General features: G+C 42.1%; 1 protein-coding gene across 2 annotated transcripts in view; it reads left to right on the top strand.

Moving 5' to 3' along the window:
- pitpnc1a (phosphatidylinositol transfer protein cytoplasmic 1a) overlaps positions 1-22,093 on the top strand; it is a 293,791-nt gene that overhangs the window by 195,341 nt on the left and 76,357 nt on the right. The window contains exons 3-4 of one of the 2 annotated variants that reach the window (XM_078225785.1): positions 4,512-4,600; positions 19,632-19,639. In XM_078225785.1, coding sequence (XP_078081911.1) covers positions 4,512-4,600; positions 19,632-19,639 — 97 coding nt within the window. The remainder of the gene's footprint in view (positions 1-4,511; positions 4,601-19,631; positions 19,640-22,093) is intronic. The other variant, XM_078225784.1, reaches the window with a different exon arrangement.

The following is a 22,093-nucleotide window of genomic DNA, read 5'->3' as shown; positions in this document are numbered from 1 at the left end:
TTAGATGGAGTCCAGTGTTACCTGGATGACATCTTGGTTACTGGGAAGAATGAAGAATAACATCTGCATAACCTAGATGCCACATTCCAGAGATTTAAAGATTATGGATTCAGAAAGACAAATGTGAATTCTTCCAATCTGCAGTTCAATATCTGGATCATGTCATCAACACCAAGGAACTGCATAAGTCGCCTTCAAAAGTCCAAGTCTTTACTGTAGACTGTGGACTCATTAGCCATACAGAGCCAGATTGCAAGCAAGAAATCCTCAATCCTGAGGATAAACCTAAGAATAAACACCCATAGATTTTGCAGGGATCCTAAAGGGAAGGGAAGAGAAATATTGCATTTATATATTATGTAGACACCCGCACCTCAAAATGTCAACCAACTTTGATCTTTCTAAAGCCTAATATTGAAGGTTTGTCCCTAATATGGCTCCTAACCTAAAACCCTTGCACAATTTACAAAATAGAAAGTGGAAGTGACACATTCTAATCAAATTTACCTCTGCAATTGGCATGTGACACATCATCTTATGAGGTTAGTGGTTTCCCACATAATGCCGACAGGTGAAGAGAAGCCAATAGCCTTCACGTCCAGGATCTTGGATAAGGCCAAAAGCAATTATGTACAAATAAAGAAAGAAGCCTTAGGGATCATTTTCAGAATAAAACAGTTCTACCAATTCCTATACAGGAGGAAATTCACTGTACACTTCTCATTGCATCTAAATGGCTTTGGCAGGTTGTGAATAGTGACATAGTGACTTGGACCGTGGTACATTATCCCTTCGCTTTTTTTCTCATTCTTTGCACAGCATTCATTCAGTTGACTGTGCCGTTCTTCTGTAACACATTATTTCCATGATTCATCTTCATATGCCAGCACTTGCACAATTCTGTAACCTATATAAATGCAATATTTCTCTTCCCTTGACCAGAAGGTTACCTTTAGGATCCCTGCAAAATCTATGGGTGTTTATTCTTAGGCAGTCCCTCAGGATTGAGGATTTCTTGCTTGCAATCTGGCTCTGTATGGCTAATGAGTCCAATGTGCAATCCACAGACTCTACTAGATGTGGGGTTTGAAGGGGCAGGTCAATGGGGCGGGATCTTGAGCCAGCACTGTCCATGCATGAGATCACTGGCTCACAATTGGGCAAAAACTAGAAATCGCAAATCCTGCTGTAATGAAGGGGGAGGTTGATCTCCTCTCTGAGAACTAACGCTCAACCACTCAAAGAGAAGTACCTCGCTTCATAATATGTTAAAGAGTGTGAGAGAAGGGGTAATATCTGCACCTTTTAGTGGTTAAATCAAAATAACGACCTGAGACTCTCTGGAAAAGCAACAAGTAACACTATTTATCTAACTAACAGTGAACAGGTTAACTAAAATATTAACAAACCGAATAAAAATGCTGTTTAGATAAATCCAATTCCCACTTATTAACAAAAAAATAGAATCTTTAATCACTGGAGTGAGAATGTAATGACTTATCTGAGCTGTGGATGTTGCAGTCTGGCCTTCTGGAGCTGGGAGCTAGCTGTTATGCCCCTGATGACATATCAAAATCCCCACAATAGGATTGGTTTACAGGTTACGAAAACATCAAATTCAAATCTGATGGGCTGCTGTTATTCAAATGCCTAGTTGGTTAAAATTCAAAAACAACCTATTGTCTTGGCAGCGCAACTGCCTAGCCTCACAATACAATGTTTCAATCTGTGTACTGTTTGCACTTGCATCTCTTCAGTCCAGAAAAAAAACTATCTTTTTTAACAGATCCATGAAATTTTACAACTCTTAGCATTTTTAAATTTTAAAAATAATTTTACAAACACTAACTTCATAACCCTGCAATGGAGATCGTGATCTCTGATTCCCAACCCCCCCACAATATTTTCAGTAAATTTAAATATCGTAATACACCCTCCCATCGCCAAATTATTCCCCCTCACTCAATTTTCACAGCTCGCCAACATGGCATCACGTTGGCAAAGCTCTCAACAGCATTACCCAACAAACCTGTCGGCTGATCCCTCCGGGGGCACAAAGGTCAATATAGCCCCCAGGGGAGATGGACATGCTTGGCAGTGCCCTGGCAGTACCCCCAGGCACAGGGCTTTGGAGGGGGGGGGCCTTCAAAGTGTCAAGATCTGGAGAGAGCTGAAGAGTTTCATACCAATTTTCTCGAGGAGCTGTCATTTTGACAAATTCTCATAACGTTTCCCCCGCTGAGTCAATGGCTTGTGAGTTCCATCCGCTACCTGGATTTGTCCTCCATTTATCTAAGTCACTGAAAAGTGTTATTTCAGTGCTCAGTACCTTTATATTGGGGGCCAGGGATTCCCATTAATTGGATTTTAGAATTCTTCAGGGATGCTTTGAGAACATCCCTGAAGCTTTTCCTGTGAGTCTTTTGCCGCACAAATGTTCAGAATGGGGCAGTTATTTTGCGAGCCTGGTGTCATGCATGCAAACAAAGTGATCCACCAGTGAAGCTGGTTTTTAGGTGATTAGCACTTCAATGCTGAAAATGTTGGCTTGGAAGATGAACTTAACATTAGACTGCATAACCTGCCAACAAATTTGAGAATTTTGATGAGGCAGCATTGGTGATATTTCTCCAGTGTTGAGATAGATTGTCAGACCCTGCAATGCATATAGGAGCACAGGGGTCGCTCCTGCCCAGTAAACATGACCTTAATCTCACGTTTGTAGTCCTGGTTCCTGAGTACCCTTTCCATTAGCTTTCTTCATTTTAATTATTGAAGAATAGGTAGCAGCTTGCCCGGTAAATAAACATAAGTCTGCATAATAAGTGGCTTGATGTACAAACTAAGTGATGAAAATTCTCTCCGTGCTGACCCCGCCAGGACCAGGACAGTTTCAAACAGCTCAGTACCACTTGCTGATAAGATTGGGTTAGTTACCATAGTGCCTCAATCCACATTGACTAATATTTCTGTAACTGACACATTTCTATCACTATAAGTAGTCAATAATATTTATTATTGTGCTAAAAGAAATCAAAAGGAAGTTCACAACCTCTACTCTGTAAGTAGTGAATATTTTCCTTTGGCTCAATTCTTGACAATGCAGACTTTGTTCTAATGCATGAAATCAAAGACATTTCCGAGAACAAAGAAATGAAAGATTATTGCAGTGTACTGAATACTGTAAAACTTTCAAACCCTTCTGCTTTTTTTTCCATTGTCTTTTCATTTCTTAATTGAACCCTGACCCTGTTTTTCCCTAATCTGGGATGCTGAAGACAGAATCATTACATTCTCACTCCAGTGGTTGGCTAACTCAGCAGAGAGTGGGAGTTTGAAAGATAATCTAAATTGTTTTATTCCCCTCAGATTATTTTTTGTCGAAGCAAATTGAAATCAATCTTCCAGTTGAATGTATTTTTTAATTAGAAGTCAAGATCTCCCTATCTCCTATACATGAATTGATTATTTATCTAATCTTGTTCCTACAATTTTCTTTGGTGTTTCTGCACCGCGAGCTGCTACACTGAATCAGTTACAGTTGGTTATGTGATGATTCTGCGCACAATGCATTTCTCCATGATAATTTGAACCAAAGATACATTAATAAAACTACATAGAAACATTGAAAATAGGCACGGGAGCAGGCCATTCAGCCCTTTGAGCCTGCATCACCATTCAATATGATCATGGCTGATCATGCACTTCCAGTGTCCCACTCCTGCTTTCTCTCCATACCCCATGCTCCCTCTTGAACATATCTAATGAACTGGCCCCAACAGCTTTCTGTAGTAGAGAATTCCATAGGTTCACAACTCTGAGTGAATAAGTTCTTCCTTATCTCAGTCCTGAATGGCTTACCCCTCATTCTCAGAATGTGACTTCTAGTCCTAGGCTTCTTCAACATCGGGAACATTCTTCCCTGCATCTAGCCTATCCAGTCCCATCAGGATTTCATATGTTTCTATGAGATCCCCTGTCATTCTTCTAAACTCCAGTGAGTACAAGCCCAGTCGATCCAGTCTCTCTACAGTGGCAAATTATAAATTTGAACGGTTGTAAGCTTTATTAACTCAAGGAAGTTATTCAAATTTAAAGGAAAATTTGCAGAACTGTGGGGAAATAATAGAATAGGACTAATTGAATATATTTGAAATGGCCATCTAATGAACAACAGCTTCCCGTGTGGTGTAAGATTCTAAAATTTGACCCATTGTGCATCATCAGTGAGGGCATTACAACGAACAGTGATGAATCTGAGCATCAGCAGTGCTTTCAGTGTGAGTTGCGGAGTCAGTGCTGAAATGTCCAGACAATAGGAGGAAATGCAAAATAATAACAATGGATCATATAGAGAGGGATACTTATGCAGGTTGTGCCTGCAATAATTCCATGAGCTTATCCTCTTTATATGTTTCTCAATGCTAGTTAGTTGGATGTTTTTGATTTTGGGTCTTTGAAATATATTCTATTCATATTCATTTTTCCAACTATTCTTGCTTCATTTACAGCAAACTTCCTAGCTGGGCTAGGGCAGTGGTTCCAAGGATCTTTTACGTCACTGAAAAGGCATGGAATTATTATCCATACACAATCACAGGTAAGATTTAGCGCAATTACTTAATATTTGATTTTTACTATGCAATGTAGCAGAAGATGTTTCCTTGAAGAGTGAGGTTATTTACATGACATCAACAGAATCAATTTTAAATACCTGTATGTCATATTTCTACCTGAGGAGCACAAGTAAACTTCATCTTCCTTAATAAAGTAAAAGTAAAATACTCCGGATGCTGGAAACCCAAAATCAAACAGCAAGTGCAGGAAGTACTCAGCATGTCTGGCAGCTTCTGTGCAGAGAGAAACCTAGTTAACGTTTCCCAAACATTGCCTGGAGAGCATTTGAAAATTGGAGAAAACAGAGGGCGGGGAGAGGGAGAGGGTGAAAGGAAACTTAAAAATCCAAACAAAAGGATCGAGGTATGGGAACAGTATAGTAATGCAGATAAGGGCAAGCAGAGTGCGACAGGAAAGGACAGTGAGTTTAACCAAAATTTAAATTAGCAAATAAATTCATTGCATGGAATAGATGTAAAATTTGAAATGAAAGATTTATCTGATGCATAAATCATCTTCAATGAGGTAGCGATAAACTATTTAGAACCAATCGCTATAAGAACTAGGAGCAGGAATAGGCCATTTGACTCCTCAAGCCTGCTCCGCCATTCAATAAGATCTTTTTGTGGACTCAGCTCCACTTACCTGCCCACTCACCATTACCCATAATTCCTTTACTGTTCAAAAATCTATCTATCTATCTTTGCCTTAAAAACATTCAACGAAGTAGCCTCAACTGCTTCATTGGGCAGGGCATTCCACAGATTCACAACCCTTTGGGTGAAGTAGTTTCTCCTCAACTCAGTCCTAAATCTGCTCCCCCTTATTTTGAGGCTATGCCCCCTAGTTCTGGTTTCACCCGCCAGTGGAAACAACCTCCCTGCTTCTATCTTATCTATTCCCTTCATAATTTTATATGTTTCTATAAGATCCCCCATTCATTTTTCTAAATTCCAATGAGTATAGTCCCAATCTACTCAGTCTCTCCTCATAAGCCAATCCTCTCAACTTCGGAATCAGCCGTGTGAATCTCCTCTGCACCCCCTCCAGTGCCAGCATATCCTTCCTCATTTGAATCATAAAATCCCTAAAGTGCAGAAGGCCATTCGGCCCATCGAGTCTACACCAACCACAATCCCACCCAGGTCCTATTCCAGTAACCCCACATATTTACCCTGCTAATCCCCCTGACTCTAGGGTCAATTTAGCATGGCCAATCAACCTAACCCGCACATCTTTGAAATGTGGGAGGAAACCGGAGCACCCGGAGGAAATCCACGCAGACACGGGGAGAATGTGCAAACTCCACACAGACAGTGACCCAAGGCTGGAATTGAACCCGGGTCCCTGGCGCTGTGAGGCAGCAGTGCTAACCACTGTGCCACCACGCTGCCCTATAGTTTAGGAGAATTAGCAGGATAAATGTGTGGGGTTACGGGAATAGGACCTGGGCAGGATTGTGGTATGATCAAGGGGATAGGGTGGGGGTTGGGACTGGGTGGTATGATCAAGGTTGGGAAATAAACATTCCAGGGTACATGATATTTCAGAAAGATAGACAGGATGGCAAAGTAGATAGAGGTGCCATTATACAAAAGAATGACATGAAGGACATTTATGAGAAAAGATCTGGTGTGCGATCTTACTGGTGCAGCGAGCCATTAAGATTACGTGTGAGGCCAAAAATCCATTCACTCCTAAAAAGGGCACAAAGCCGATTTGAATTGGATTGACTTAATTTCAGTCCTAGTAGCGCATCCGGGACGGCATCTTACGCTCTCTTAGACTCTTCCCTCCTCACTGGCATGACCTCACACCAGCATAAATCACTGCTAGTCTCTACCAGTGGAGACCAGGCCTGATGGCCACGCCAGGGGATTCGGAGGTCGTTGCAGTCCGTGGGTGGTCGGATTCCATTGAAGAACAAAAGCTCAGCAAGAAAAGCCCACCCATGGCTCACTCAGGAAGTTAAGAACAGTACGAGATGAAAAGAAGAGGCTTACAATGTTGCAAAAACAGTTAGCAAGTCTGAGAATTAGAACTGTTTTAGAAAGCCGCATAGGGCCACCAAAAAGTTGCTGAAAGTTGATAAAAAGGGAAAAGTTGAATGTGAGAAGTAGAAAAACAGATTGCAAGAGTTTTCTAAGTATATAAAAAGGAAGAAAGCTGCTCAAGAAAACATTGGCTCCTTAGAAGCAAAGACAAGAAAAATGATCCTGATGAATGAAGAAATGGTGAAGACATTGAATAAACATTATGGGCACAATCTTCCCAAAATAAGTGTCATTTAAGTCTGAAAATTCCATTTTGTTCAGCGAGATACAATATTCCCACACTCTGTCAATATATTTGGCAGCCTGGAGATTCACGTTGGTAGGCGGCGCCATTACACAGGTGCACTGGGAGATCACCTGCCAACCCATACCCCCCTCCATCATCAGAGGCAGTATAATCCCCCCATAGCAACACAAGTCGCCAACATCGGGTCATCAGAACCCGCCCGATGAGTCCCCCATCATGACCCCTTCTGTGACCCACCCTCCCTGTCCTTTGCTGATCAACCTGCCGCATGCCTCCCTGGCTCACACACCCCCTTTTTGCTGATCATCCACACCCCCTTTTTGCTGATCATCCTCCCCACCACTCCTCCACTTTGCTGATCCCTCTTTGCCGATCACCCCCCGGGTCCCGATCAATCCCCCTTTGCAATCCCCCCTCCCCAAAGCTCACCACTTTGCCTCCGCCTCCCCGCAGAGCTCCCCCTCTTTGCTTCCCACCCCTGTCATTGCCCCACCCACACTGAGGCCCCATCCCCTTGGCACTGGCCTGGCATTTCTATGGTGCCTGGTGGGCACTGCCAGGCTGGCGATGCCCGATGGGCACTGTCTGGCATCTCCCCGACCAGGCGGGAGCTTCAATGGCCTCCAATCCCCCGATATGGCCATCGCATCTGGTCCCCGATGGTGGGGACCATGAATGATGACGGAAATATTCCGGGAGGCCGGAAACAACCATAGCGGCCCCATTAATGTCATGCTAGTCATGACATTAAAATTTAAATTGACTTCCCAACCCACCGGCAGAACAGGGTCGGGAGGATGGCGTTCAGCATCAGGATGCAAACTGGATTTTCAGCCTTGCACACTATCCTCTCATCTCGCTGTACCAATCAACCGGCGCAGCAGGCCAGAAAGATCACACACAATGTGTCTCTCTTCACAGTGGATACCAGAAATAGATGATAACCTAGAGGCTAAATAGAGTGAGGAAATTAGGGAAATTAATTCCAGAAGAGATAAAGTACTGGAGGAATTTAAGGACTAAAATCTGAAAAATACACAGGAACTGAAGGCCTACACCCTAGAGTTCTAAAAGAGGTAGCTGCAGATATGGTGAATATGCAGGCTATGATTTTCCTAAATTTCTTGGACTCAGGAATGGTCCCACTAGATTGGGAGTTGGCAAACATTACGCCAGTTTTCAAGAAAGGAAGGAAAGATAAAACATTGAACTACAGGCCAGTTAGCCGAACATCAGTTGTTGGGAAAGTGCTGAAATCTATTATGAGAAAAGCATAATATGATTACAAGTCAACTTGGTTTTACTAAAGGGAAATGCTGCTTGACAAATTAATTGGATTTTAAAGAATGTAATAGGGTAGATAAAGGGAAACCAGTAGATGTGGTATTCCTGGATTTCCAAAATGCATTTGATAAGTTGGCGTACCAAAGGTTAGTCGGCAAAATAAGGAATTGGGGGTAATATATTAGCATGAATAAAGGTTTGATCAACGGATTAAAAACACTGACTGGGCATAAACAGGGCTTTTTCAAGTTGGAAGGCAGTGAATATTGGAGTGTCACAAGGATCAATGCTCGTTCCTCAGCTATTAACAATCTATATTAATGACTTAGATGAAGAGACATAGTGTAATGTATTTATGTTTGCTGATGATACCAAGCTAAGTGAATGATAAGCTGTGGGGAGGACACAGAGAGGCTGCAAACAAATATAGACAGATCAGGTAAGTGGGCAACAAGATGGCATATGGAGTTTAATATGGGGAAGTGTCTGAAGTTATTCACTTCGATTGTAAGAATAAAAAAGCAGAATATTTAATAAAAAGTGAGGAACTCCAATTAAAGATAGCTGAGAAAGGGACAAAGTAGTCATGAAGCAAATAGATGGTTAAAAATAAAATGAAAAGGCTGGTAAAGGGCATGAATACCTGAGAGAGATCAGATACACAAACAAAGCGTATAAACAACTGGGAGAGGAGCAGGCACATGGGCAAAGGACCAGATATTTTAAACAGGGCCTGGGAAAGTGCTATGCCAGCTTTAGGTTTCTAAAATTCCTTAATCCTTCATTTTACACCCATCTTTCAAATGCATACATTTCATTGTGTTTTTGAAAGCACATTAGAATGAAAGTATATTGCTAGGTTACCATACAAATGAGAAAGATTGAACAATTGCTGCCCTGGTTGCTGCCGTATACATAGGAAACAGAACCGAGTGTAATGATAGCACAACACTACATCAGATTCTGGCACCAAAGGGTGTGGGGAGGAATAACACTAAAATATGCTAAATATGGCCCCAATGGAAATTGGCATTAAATAACGTTCAGGATCACAAGGCAAATCCAGTGACGCTCATGATATGAAGAATTACATTTTACAACATTGTGCCATCAGAAGATGTATGATACACCTCAATGACTGTTAGTGTTGTGTTCAAGAGTCTCTGAGGTAATTGGATATTCAATGTTGTATAACTAAGATTTATAATCGCCACTCTCAACTCCCCCACTATTGTTAGTTTGTAAGACTGCCTACCTGACGTACAGTACAGATGAACAGAAATGTCCTCCAATTAAATATTGGGAAGTTGCTGTTGTTTTCAGTCTCCGTTCCAAATTCTGTTCCTTAGTTACTGACTTCATCCCTCTCCTTGGCAACAGTCTGAGATTAAGCCAGTCTGTTCGCAACCTTGGTGTAACATTTGATTCTAAGATGAGTTTTCGACTTCATTTTCTTGTCATCACTAAGATTGCCTATTTCCACTTTCATAACATTGCCCCAAATGAGTCCCTTTCACAGCTTATCTGTGGCTGAACCCTCACTTGTGTCTTAATCACCTCAAGATGGGAACATTACAACACACGCCTGGCTGATTTCCCATAATCTACTCTCCGTAAACTCGAGGCCATCCAAAACTCTACTACCCTTGCTTTAACTTATGGAATAGGACGGACACGGGGCATAGAGAATACAAATTGGGGTCTGATGTTGCAGTTGTATAGAACGTTGGTTCGGCCACATTTGGAATACTGCGCCCAGTTCTGGTCGCCACACTACCAGAAGGACGTGGAGGCTTTAGAGAGAGTGCAGAGGAGGTTTACCAGGATACTGCCTGGTATGGAAGGGCTTAGTTATGAGGAGACATTGGGTAAACTGGGGTTGTTCTCACTGGAAAGACGGAAGGTGAGGGGTGACCTAATAGAGGTGTATAAAATTATGAAAGGCATAGATAGGGTGAACGGTGGGAAGCTTTTTCCCAGATCGGTGGTGACGTTCACGAGGGGTCATAGGTTCAAGTTGAGGGGGGGGAGGTTTAACACGGATATCAGAAGGATGTATTTTACACAGAGGGTGGTGGGGGCCTGGAATGCGCTGCTGGGCAAGGTGGTGGAGGCAGACTCGCTGGGAACGTTTAAGACTTATCTAGATAGCCACATGAACGGAGTGGGAATGGAGGGATACAAAAGAATGGTCTAGTTTGGACCAGGGAGCGGCGCGGGCTTGGAGGGCCGAAGCGCCTGTTCCTGTGCTGTATTGTTCTTTATTCTTTGTTCTTTGAAAGTCCTATTCCCCTATTATCTCATGCTTACTGACCTACATTGTCTCCTGTTCCAGCAATGCCTCGATTTTAAAATTCTCATCCTCATTTTTAAATCTCTCCATGGCCTCATCCCTCCCTATCTCTGTAATTCCTCCAGCCCCACAACCCTCCAAGATATCAGTGCTCCCTATTTCTGGCCTCAAGCGAATCCCCAATTTTAATTGCTGCACCATTGATGACTATGCCTCCTGTTGCCTTGGCCCCAAGCCCTCATCAATCCTCTCTGTTGCCTCATCAAAAAAACTCAATCAGGTTAGTTGAACACAATTTTCCTTAACATATCTGTGCTGACTTTCCCTAATTAATCCAAGCTTTCCGACCATCAAGATTAAATTGATTGGCCTGAAGTTGCTAGGTTTAGCCCCTTTTTTGAACAAGTAGTGTTTGCAATTCTCTCGTCTTCTGGCACCAACCCAATATACAAGGACGATTGGAAGATTATGACCTCCACATTTTCCAATTTAATTCCCTCAGCATCCTTGGATGCATTCCATCCCATCCTAATGATTTACCAAATTTAAGTACTGCCAGTCTTTCTAATACCTCTATTAATTTTTAATGCAATTTTTACTTTAAAAAGAATAAATGCTGATGAGACCTTGGAGGAGCAGTGTTTGGAGCAGTTATTGAGGTTGACAATAGAATAACACTGAATTCAAGGGATTATCATTTATAATATATAGACATTTTGGATGGGATCTTGAGCCCTGTGTTCACCGTCTGCGGGAATGGCGGCATAGGTTCAAAGTGAGGAGAGTTCGGAAAAGCGTGATTCTTGCCAGTGAGATCACATTTTCCGATTTTGAGCCAACCTTGCTGGTGGAGTGATGTGGAATACACCAGAAAAGAATCTAAATCGAATGCATCAGGATATCATTAGCGAGCACTCACGTCGGTTATCAAGCCCACACCAAATATTTAGCTGGCCATTTATAACAGGTCTACATAAGCATGAACCTGGCACCATCGCCTCCAAGGAGGATCGCGGAGGTGAGTGCTCAGGCGACCATTACTTCCCAAGCAGTCCAACATGCAAGTGTACCAGGGAGAATGCTATGGCCGCACACATATGCAGTTCAAGGCCTGGGGTGAGGGTCACTTCCGCCACCAGGGAAGGGGGTTGGGAGGGGTGGTGCGTGTGGATTGCTCAGAGGCCTTATCTTCCCTTCATTTTGGGTCGCCCCTTGCTGCGAGGGGATGTACTGGCTGTGATGCAGGCATCGTTTCCCAGTTCCTCCAGGCTGGGCTACTGTTCAAACAGTAGCTGAGTGGGTGCCCTTGCTTGTTGGAGCTGCAAGCTGGGTGGGAGATAGCCATAGCAGCGGGGCAGTACTTGGTGCGACTATGAGGTCCTGGGGTCCTGCTTTGGGAGAGGCCAGGTTACAAAGGCTGGGTGGGGTATCAGTGATGGAGAGTTACCTTGTCTCACGAGGCACAAAGACCCTCTCACTTGAGGGAGGGTGAATGTAGTGAAACCTACAACCCTCACTCTGCCAATGGTGTGAGGCCAGAGGGAATTACTGGAAAGAAAGTTTAAATTCACTTCTCTGCGAACTCTGATTCTCAAGTCCAGCAGTGAGAGTGCATTAATTGTTCTGATGCAAGGCTACCTAACTGTACAGCATTGAAGACCCCAAAGACTGAGGCTGCCCTTGTGGGAATTGCTTGAAAAGCAAATTGCATACCTCTCAAAAATCAGCTGTGTCTTGTCAAAATGAATGTATTGCCAAAGCAACTAACAGATGAATGTTGGAGGAGGCCAGCATGCCAGTTTAATATCCAGAGCTAGATCTTGCTGCATAGTCTGGGGACAAAGGTTAACCCTTTGGAACACCAAGCCTCAAAAATGTAGATACGTCTTTCAATGCAAGCCTTAGCAGTGCACAGCTTGCACTTAGGAAAACCGCCTAACAAGTTGGAGGATGATAGCTGACACCATTCCCTCTGTTTAATATCATGTTTGACACCATTTTTGAGATGCTCCATCAGGATGGAGACCTTGTTGTCATGCATCCTCTCTAATGCACTTTCGTGCAATGCAAGGTTGGGACTTATATTCTTTGGTGGGGGGAGGGGAAGATGCGAAATGTGCAGATCAGTTGTCATGAGACAATAAAGGCACAACACTATTCATCCTGCTGGAGTACAGAGAAAACGATGTGGGAATGTGGTTGTACTGTTGGAGCAGGTGTTGAGAGGGAGAGCAGAAATTCACACAGGTAACAGGGAACACGGGTAGAAATCACAGACGCATGTTCTCTTCTGCAGTGAGCTTGCACTCACCAGGACTGCCATGCATCCCAGGCGGGGGTGGTGACTTTGGTGGGAGATCTTCTCCTGGAGCAAGGGTAGAGTGCATCCCAATGCTGCTACATTCCATCAAGTAATCTGGTGAGGGTTCCCTCTGAGAAATGCAGTGCGGGCTTCCTGACCGCCATCCTCTGCAGTCACTGTGGGACAAGTGCTGAGGATTGCTGGGGAGCCATGTATAAGCAGCTCCCTAGTGATTGGAGCAATTATGTTGAGCCATGGCGAGCAAATCGGAGGGAGGCCACTGCGGTCGCAACGTTATTCTCGTGGCCATAAAAACTTATTTCAATGAGGCTGAAGATTCGGTCATAAATTACGCCAGAGCCATTGGTGTGATTCACTCCATTTTTCTTGCTGGAACCAAAACTTTGCCAAATTCTGGTAAGATTGCTTTCATATCTAAGAGGTTAGAAAAATTGGCCTGAATCTAATGTCCTCGCTTGTGTTGAGTTTGGTGGTGGGGCATTTTATCAGGCAGGAGGATATTGAGTGTGGACCCATCTACCACCTTCCTGCCTCCACCCTGATTAAGTCTGTGACAGGTAGTCCCTTGGACGTCCTTCCCCACTGCTGCCACCTGAGGCCCTTAAGTCAATGCATGCTGAAGGGTCATGTCCTGCTACCACTGGTATTAACCCAGCCGCAGGCAGGGGGCTCACTATGCAGTGAGCAGGACAAGTAAACCCATGCAAGGTTGCTTGCAGGCTCTGAGTGATGGTCCTTTGTTCAAAGTGCCTGATCAAAGAACCTGGCATTAAGGAGGGAGGGTGCGGCTGACCCCTACTTCTGTTGCTAACACCCCTCCCCACTCTCCTTCTGCTTTTCCACCTCTCCCCCTGAATTAGCAGGTGAGACTGTTATATATTTGGGGTTATTGTTGTGTTGTTGCGCAATCACTTTAAGAGACTAAACACATGTTTAGTTTGTGACATCATTGGCTGCTTCGTAGGTTTTTGCCTCAGTCCAGGTCAAGCCTTTGTAGAGTTAACAGCTATTCAATAAACCTGCGTTGTTTCAGCTAAACCCACATGCTACAACTCCATGTTCTTTGTGTCCTGAGAGTGCAACACTGTTAAAGAAAATTTTAAAGAACAACCTACATCACAGCAAATCCACACAATATTACTTTATTTTGCACTTACAATAGCCGTTGGGAGTGATCAGAAGGATCTACTCAAAGTTGTTCTGTTACAGCCATCTTTTATACAGATCTAATCAAACAAGTATATTCAATTCTGTACAGATCTATTCATATTCATCAATACAATGGATTTCCTACCTTGTTTACCCAATAGATCCTTACAATGTTACAATGTTACACCTATAATTAAATCACTTATGTGGTTTTAGCTTTCTTCCGAGAGCATTCCATTCTTTGTATGCCTTCATTTTATTCGAGTCATGCTATCCTCTCTAATCCCTATCAAGTCATGCTAACCCATATTTTCCGAGTTAACCCTTTATTTATATTCTACTTTCTCAGTACATAACAGAGGCCACTGCCACCACCATTAACAGCCCATGGACCTCTATCAGGTTGCTTACATCAAAAAGATCCTGAGCCATCTCTGTAAAGTGACCTGGGAAAAATTGCTTTTCTAAGACCCCCTTTTGTACGCAGGTGTCTCTCTATTGAAACCAGAGCTATGATTGTGAACTTCTAAGCATAGACAGTTCCATATCGCTATGTCACAACTCAGTTCCATATCGCTATGCAGTGCTGCTGGATTGTTAGCCATCTTGTTCTTGCAACTGTGTGTGCTAATTCAGCTGTTTCCACTGTGGGTCTAAAAAAAACTCCTTGCAGCTCATTGTCTCTTTGGCACAGAATGAACAATGGCAGCTTGGACAAGGCACTGGAGGGCTACCGTAGAAGCATATCCTAGAATGACTCACTCTCCTTAGAAGAGGAGAACAAAAAGAAGAAATTAAAACAAAAACCCTTTGAGTGGATCCTTATTAAAATCTGGGCTGTGGACCAAGGTGGAGAGAGTCACAGAAAACAGTATGACTGACCTAAACAACACGATGTACTGAATGGGCTAAAATGCCTTTCCCATTCAATCCTTATATCCTGACCTGACATATGCTGCACATCCGTTATGGCAATCTATCCTACACATATAAAATGTATGTTGTGTTAAAATATATTGCCTTGTTTGGCACATGTAATGGTAATGCAGAAATGCATTTTGCATGAACCTAGCAATATCTGTCTTAGTATAATTGCCATGCAAACTATTGCAGAAACAGAACACTTCATACTGAGCTGATAAAACAGACTGTCACAGTTACTAAGCTACAGTTACCAGGTGTCACATTGAAAACCAAATGCTAAGTTGATTTAAGATTCCATCCTTTTCTTTCTTTGATGTAACACCTACAGCTACACAGAGCATGCATTAATGGAGCAAATCTGAAGAAATTCATCATTCAAAGATGTGTTTGCTTTGATTAACTTGACCTGAGAATATTATCTCATAGTCAATTTTCATTGATCTAAGGCAGAGCTGTTGGACTCTTCAAAAATGCAACTTATTTTCTTATTAGTATTTAAAACAATCAGACTTTTAATCATGGCTTTGTAGCACTGTAGTGTTTTCGTAGTTAATTTGGAAAATAATTGTAAATAGTTCAAAGTAGGTTTGTGCACAAAGCTCAGTCACAATCAACATCAAATTGTAACCGAATCTTTAATGCATGATTTCACTTGATTTTTGGCTCCATTTTTTGTCTGTTATTTAGTTATCTCGCACCCGCACCTCCCGACCCCATCCATTCCTGCCAAACCTTTGTCCTTTGTTTCCTGGATTGCACACATTTTTGTTGTAGGAAAGTAATTTGCTATCAATGTTCTGCCAGCGCTATTCTTACATCCTCACAAATAGTGAGACTCACCTTTTGATATTGTGTCTAATTTGCTTTCCCTCATATCCTCAGTGGCTTAAATAGGGAATTCAGTGTGTCAGCAATGACAAACTCCTTCTAAAACTCAAGAGCATACATGTGTCACAATGTTGCCCTTGAGTTGGTTTTAATTTTAAGACCCTGGAGATTGTTTGGGATATGTGTTACTAAGGTTCAGTTTTGATATACGCAAATTGTTCTGTTCATTTCCCTGGAGCAATCATTTCCTGATCCTGAGGTAATTTTGTGCCTTTTCTTCATCTCGGAGTTTGTCTAGTCATATATCTGCAGTTTGTTCTGCCACACTGATATTCAGTTTTAATCCTGTCTTTATAGCCTGCAGAACATTCAAATATATATTGTCACCTTGTAGGTTTGTAACTAATGCTGTTTGCCGAATAGTGTAAATGAGATTGTGGTAATTACCGAACAAGACCTGGACAATATCCAAGCTTGGGCAAGTAACATTAGCGTCACAAAAGTGCCAGGCAATGATCCATTGCTGAATCCCCCAATATCAATATCCTGGGAGTTACCATTGACCAGAAACTGAACTGAACTAGCCATATAAATACCATGGCTACCAGAGTAGATCAAAGGCTAGGAATCCTGCGGCAAGTAACCCACCTCCTGACTCCCCAAAGCCTGTCCACCATTTACCAGGCACAAGTTAGGAGTGTAATAGAATACTCTCCACTTGCCTGGATGAGTGCAGTTCCAACAACACTCAAGAAGCTTGACACCATCCAGGAAAAATCAGCCCTGTTGATTGCTACCACTTCCACAAACATTCAATCCCTCCACCACCAACGAACAGCGGTAGCCATGTGCACCATCTACAAAATGCACTGCAGGAACTGTCCAAGGTTCCTTAGGCAGCATCTTCCAATCCCAGGACCACCACCATCTAGAAGGACACCTGGGAACACCCCCACCTGGCGATTCCCCTCCAAGTCACTCACTATCCTGACTTGGAAATCGCTGTTCCTTCACTGTTGCTGGGTTAAAATCCTGGATCCCCCTCCCTAACAGCACTGTGGATGTACATACACCTCATGGACTGCAGCAATTCAAGACAGCTCGTCTTCACCTTCCCAAGAGCAATTAGAATGGGCAATAAATGCTGGCCTAGCCAGCGAAGCCCACATCAAATAAATGAATTTTTAAAAATTAAGTCTCAGTTCTGAGAGACACCACTTTATTTCTGACACCATTAGCTTTCCCATATATTTATACATGCAGCACTTGACATCCTGAAATCTTCAATAGAGAAGAAATGAAAATGGAGAAAGGAAATCAAGAGTGATATCTATTTTTGGAGGTAGATGAGAAAATACTGGGTGAAATAACTCCTCAGACGCTGGTGAACCTTCACCAGATTCCATCAGGGATATACAAACTCAATTCCACTTCTAATAGCGCTTCAGGTACAAAGTCAGATTCTAGAGTGCCAGTAGACCTGACACTCCCATATTTATATACAGGTGGGGCTCCCCGATTGGGCAGGCCTCAATCAGGGAGCTCATACTCCACGAGGTCAACCTCGGGCTTCGTTGAAGTCATTAAACATAGAAATCATAGAAACCCTACAGTGCAGAAGGAGGCCATTCGGCCCATCGAGTCTGCACCGACCACAATCCCACCCAGGCCCTACCTCCACATATTTACCCGCTAATCCCGCTAACCTCAGGACTCTAAGGGGCAATTTTTAACCTGGCCAATCAACCTAACCCGCACACCTTTGGACTGTGGGAGGAAACCGGAGCACCCGGAGGAAACCCACGCAGACACGAGGAGAATGTGCAAACTCCACACAGACAGTGACCCGAGCCGGGAATCGAACCCGGGACCCTGGAGCTGTGAAGCAGCAGTGCTAACCACTGTGCTACCGTGCCGCCCTTGGTAAACTTGGTAAAGCAAATTCTAGAATGAGCTATAATTAAAGTTTGCAAAAGAAACTGGGCAGAGCAGTGAGTGGTGATGAAAGGCTACACAGCATTGTAACTGAACAATGGAGGCGAATGGAATAATTGGTTTTCATGGAGCAGAGGAAAAATAGGACATCAGGCTTGGCTGTGAGTTGAGATAAAGGAAGAGAAGAGACTGCAGGATGAAAATATACTTGACCTTCATTTGCCAATCTAAATTCCTGTTGTGATGTGAAAAATGTAAATACATATCTGGACTTTACTCAGCTGGAGGAAAACAGATGAAAGGTCTTGTGGCTATAATCGAACTGAGCACTAGTCTCGTGGGTACAAATCTAGAAATTCAATACCTTTCAAATTTGGAATTTCAGTTGTGTGTTGATGAAGATGAAAAATGACAGTGTACGTAAAAAATGTAATCTCCACTGCAGCTACATAAGGACCCCAATATATCAGGGCTCAAACTTAACAGGTCAATGATGACTCCACGTGTTCTTTCATATAGCCAGTATTGATCGGCCTTTTCAGTCTTCAATACCAATCACTCATCTAAATTCATTTGTGAATGACGTGTCTTATTACTGGATGAAATATAGTGAATTATACTGAAAGCAGTTCATTTACACTTTACAATTTTTAAATAGCAATTACTATAGTCAGCACATGGGAAATAGCATGGAGGGGATGAAGTAATCTTGGGAGAGATGTTCATTAACTCAGAATGATTGTTATTGTCTCACATAAGCTGGGCTAAGGAGATCTTCCAAGTAGGTTCTCCCCAGTGTTGTTATAAACACTAATTAGTCAAACAGAAGTAAGTTTAAAATACAGAGTCAGTAAAAAATAAAATCTGCGTTTTTGTCATGTTGCTGAAAGTAACTTATTCACTAAAGATGATACAGCTTGTGGTATTTATTCACCATCTTTGTTTCTTCATTTGAGAGTTATAACATGGAAACAAAACATCCACTCTTTGGAAAAATTCTCAGCCATAAGTGAATCTGTTATATTTTATTCATGATTATTTGAAAATTCAATTATCTTTTTTATTGCATTTACTTATTAGTCCTTCGAGTATTTTATTGGATTTCAACTGTGTAATAATGGACACCATTGCCATCACTATTCCTGAGATAACTTTTCTATTTTTAACAATTCTGGGACCAGATGAGTGCCGTTCTTAAAATTTAAGTTGAATAAAGAAATGTGCATGTGAACCTGTACAATTGGTATCCTTAGTTTGACTTTCCAAAAGTATAACTATACTTGGAGGTAGAGCAGTTCATAGCAGCTTCAACACATTTAGCCATGGAGAGGACTGTTATCAATCTGCAACCACCTCAATGTACCCCCATATTGCTGAGTTCTCAATTTCAGTCATGTTGTTCTGGATTAGTAATCTGAAGGAGGAGATCTGAGCCGCTCTGATGCATTTTCTGACTGCCAGTGTGTAGTAACATTGGCAGAGGCCTGGAATTAGACTGTTCATTCCCCTTTTTAGCCATAATTGGTGAATGACCCAGAGAGAAAATGACTTGTGCGTTCATATAAAAACAAAATGAAATGTTGAATAAAAAATGTCTGAACAAATATTGTGCATCTTATTACTCACCTAACAGTGAACTTTCACAACTAAACTTCCAAATTAATGACAAACAGAGCAGATTTGAACAGGACCATAGAGGTAATAACCAACCAATCAAAAATCAAACATATAAAACAGATCTTGATGAATGTTTGATATTTTTCTGTACACTTTCCCAAGCTATACGCATGGCCGGCTTAATTACGCTTTGGGTTGTGGTTTTCTTCAGGTAATCTTGATTGATTTAGTTTGTAGCCTTTAAACTGCTGTATGTACTTAAAATGTTCATTGTGAATAATGAATCCAAACTACCCTTATTTACTGTGTGTCTTTATCTTTCTCTTTATGTGCCTTTTTATTGGTTCGGACGTGATACAGAATACACGGTAAGTACCCTGGGCCTTATTTTATTTTTGTTTGGTAGTTGAATTCTGAAATACTTAATTGAATATTTTAAATTGGTAAGGAATAATCATTTAAGTATTCAGTTTGTTACTTCACCTAGAATCCAATTCTGATTTATTTGAGAACCATAATTATCTGAATTGGTAACAGTACCATCAGTGGCTCAGAAAGTGAGCAGCTGAAATATTCAGGCCAGGAGGGCCGGAGGTGTGACCGGCTATCTTTGCTGAATTAACTAATTTGAGGTGTTAGTTGGGGCAGCAATAAACACTAAATCTGACTTCAACAGTGCCAACTCACCGCCAAGGTTCATGTTTGAATAAATATCTATTTGGGCTAATTATTTGACTGGCACCAATAGGAACTGTTTCTCATCAAGGAATTAATAAACTTAACAGAAGGTAAGTCACAAACTTAACAGAAGGCAAGTCACTCCAACATAAACTGCTTTCCGATATTTATCGTTTTTAATTTCAAATATCTGAACTAGCTTCTGTCGTTAGTTTAGGCCTAAAAGTAGATCACATTCTTATGTCAACATTATTATCTAATGTCCCTACAGATGTGCTTCTATTAAAGAACTGAATACATACATTGAGTTATGGCTATTTTTGGTGAACTGCCCGATCTGATTTGATAGTTAGAGAGGGTCTTTCCGAGTCCTGTTGTCTCAGTTCAAGGATAAATTAGAACATGTAATAGAATTCAACTTGAGTTATGTTTACTTAGGGATTGAAGAAATGTTTCTAGTTACAGTTGTGTATAAAAATCAAAAGCCATTCATAGTCTGTGGCCAGGAATTTATTCTCCCATTGGGCGGATTCAGGATTAAGGATTAAGGATTCAGGATTATTCCTGGTCAATAATTTGTCTTTGTTCATTAGCTTCAACCTCAGCTAACAGCTTCTTATGAGGAACTTTATCAATTGTCTTCTCGAAGTGCATGTAAATAACATCCACAGCATTCACCTGTCCACTACTTTAGAAACCTCTTCAAAAGATAAGGTCAGATTCAGCATGCGTTACTCACCCTTTACAAATCCATGGTGGTTCTCTCTGATCAGCTGAAAATTTTGAAGATATTCAGTCACCCTATCCCTTATTAAAGACTCTAGCATTTTCCTGACAACAGATTCTAGGCTAACTAATTGATAAATCCCTGGTTTCCCTCTCTGACTTTTCTTAAAAAGCAAAGTGACATGTTCAAATTTTTGATCTAAAAGAATGGTTTCCAAATCAAGAGAACTATGGAAGATTATAGTTAGGGCATCTACAATTTTCTTTTAAAGCTGGGATGGAAACCAAGTACCCTTGGATTGCACCACCTTCAAGTATAGATCTGCAGCAGTAATTTTTAATGTGTGCATCCTAAAAACATTGGAAACAGATGCCAGATTGGACATTTAGTCCCTCCAGCTGACTCCGCCATAACATCATAGGTAATCTTTGAAATTAACCCCATTTTTGCTCTCGAATCCCCAGATCCCTTTATTTCCCCGAGAGTCCAAAAATCTATCTGTCTCAGCCTTGAATATTCTCAGTGAAAAATTGCTAGAATCTATTATTAGGGAGGTGTTAACAAGGCACTTAGAAAATTATAATATGATTAGGCAAAGCCAACAAGGCTTTATAAAAGGGAAATCATGTCTGACAAATTTATTACAGTTTTTTTGATCACAGAATCATTATGGTGCAATAGGCCATCTGGCCCATTGTGTCTGCACCAGCTCTCCAAAGAACCATATAACTTAGTGTCATTCCTCTGCCTTTTCCCCGGATCTCTGCGCATAGTTTATATTCAAGTAATCATCAAATGCCCTCTTGAATGTCTCAATTGAACCTGTCTTCACCACACTTCCAGGTGGTTCCAGACCCAAACCACTCATTGGGTGAACAAGTTTTTTTCTGACATCAAGGGCAGAATCTTATGAGACTTTGCATAGTGTGAGTTCTGATGTGGAACTCTCCAGCTCTGCAGGCTTGTTTTCTCTCCGATCATGTCCCTTAAACTGCAAAAACAAAAGAATGGGTATGGTTGGCGCCATAACTCTGGTGAAGCAGGAACTCTTAAAGCTGGGAACTGGCTTATAAAGTGTGCCCTGATTACAGAAACAAATATAACCCCCAGGCACCCCCCAACCACCTTCTGTGGCATTGCCACCCACCCTCCCCCAGCCCGTTCCGATCATTCCCAGCATCCCCATCCCTCTCTGTGGCTGCTCCTACCTGCACCGCACTGTCCACCACCACCACAAATAGATGAGTCCCCGAACCTGAGGCTTCCCCTAGGGGCCCGCCCATGGCACTGCCCCATCACAGGTTGGCAATGCGAGATTACGTCCCAGTGAGGGGCAGCGAAAATCAGATATCACAATCTCACCAGCAAGATTCATGATTTCTGGGTTTCACAAGATATTGAGCCCCCCATTGGCAAT

This window comes from Mustelus asterias, chromosome 12, assembly GCF_964213995.1.
Source record: "Mustelus asterias chromosome 12, sMusAst1.hap1.1, whole genome shotgun sequence".
NCBI lineage: Eukaryota > Metazoa > Chordata > Chondrichthyes > Carcharhiniformes > Triakidae > Mustelus > Mustelus asterias.
The sequence above is the reverse complement of the archived record's forward strand: the minus strand, read 5'-3'. Positions and strand labels throughout refer to the sequence as shown.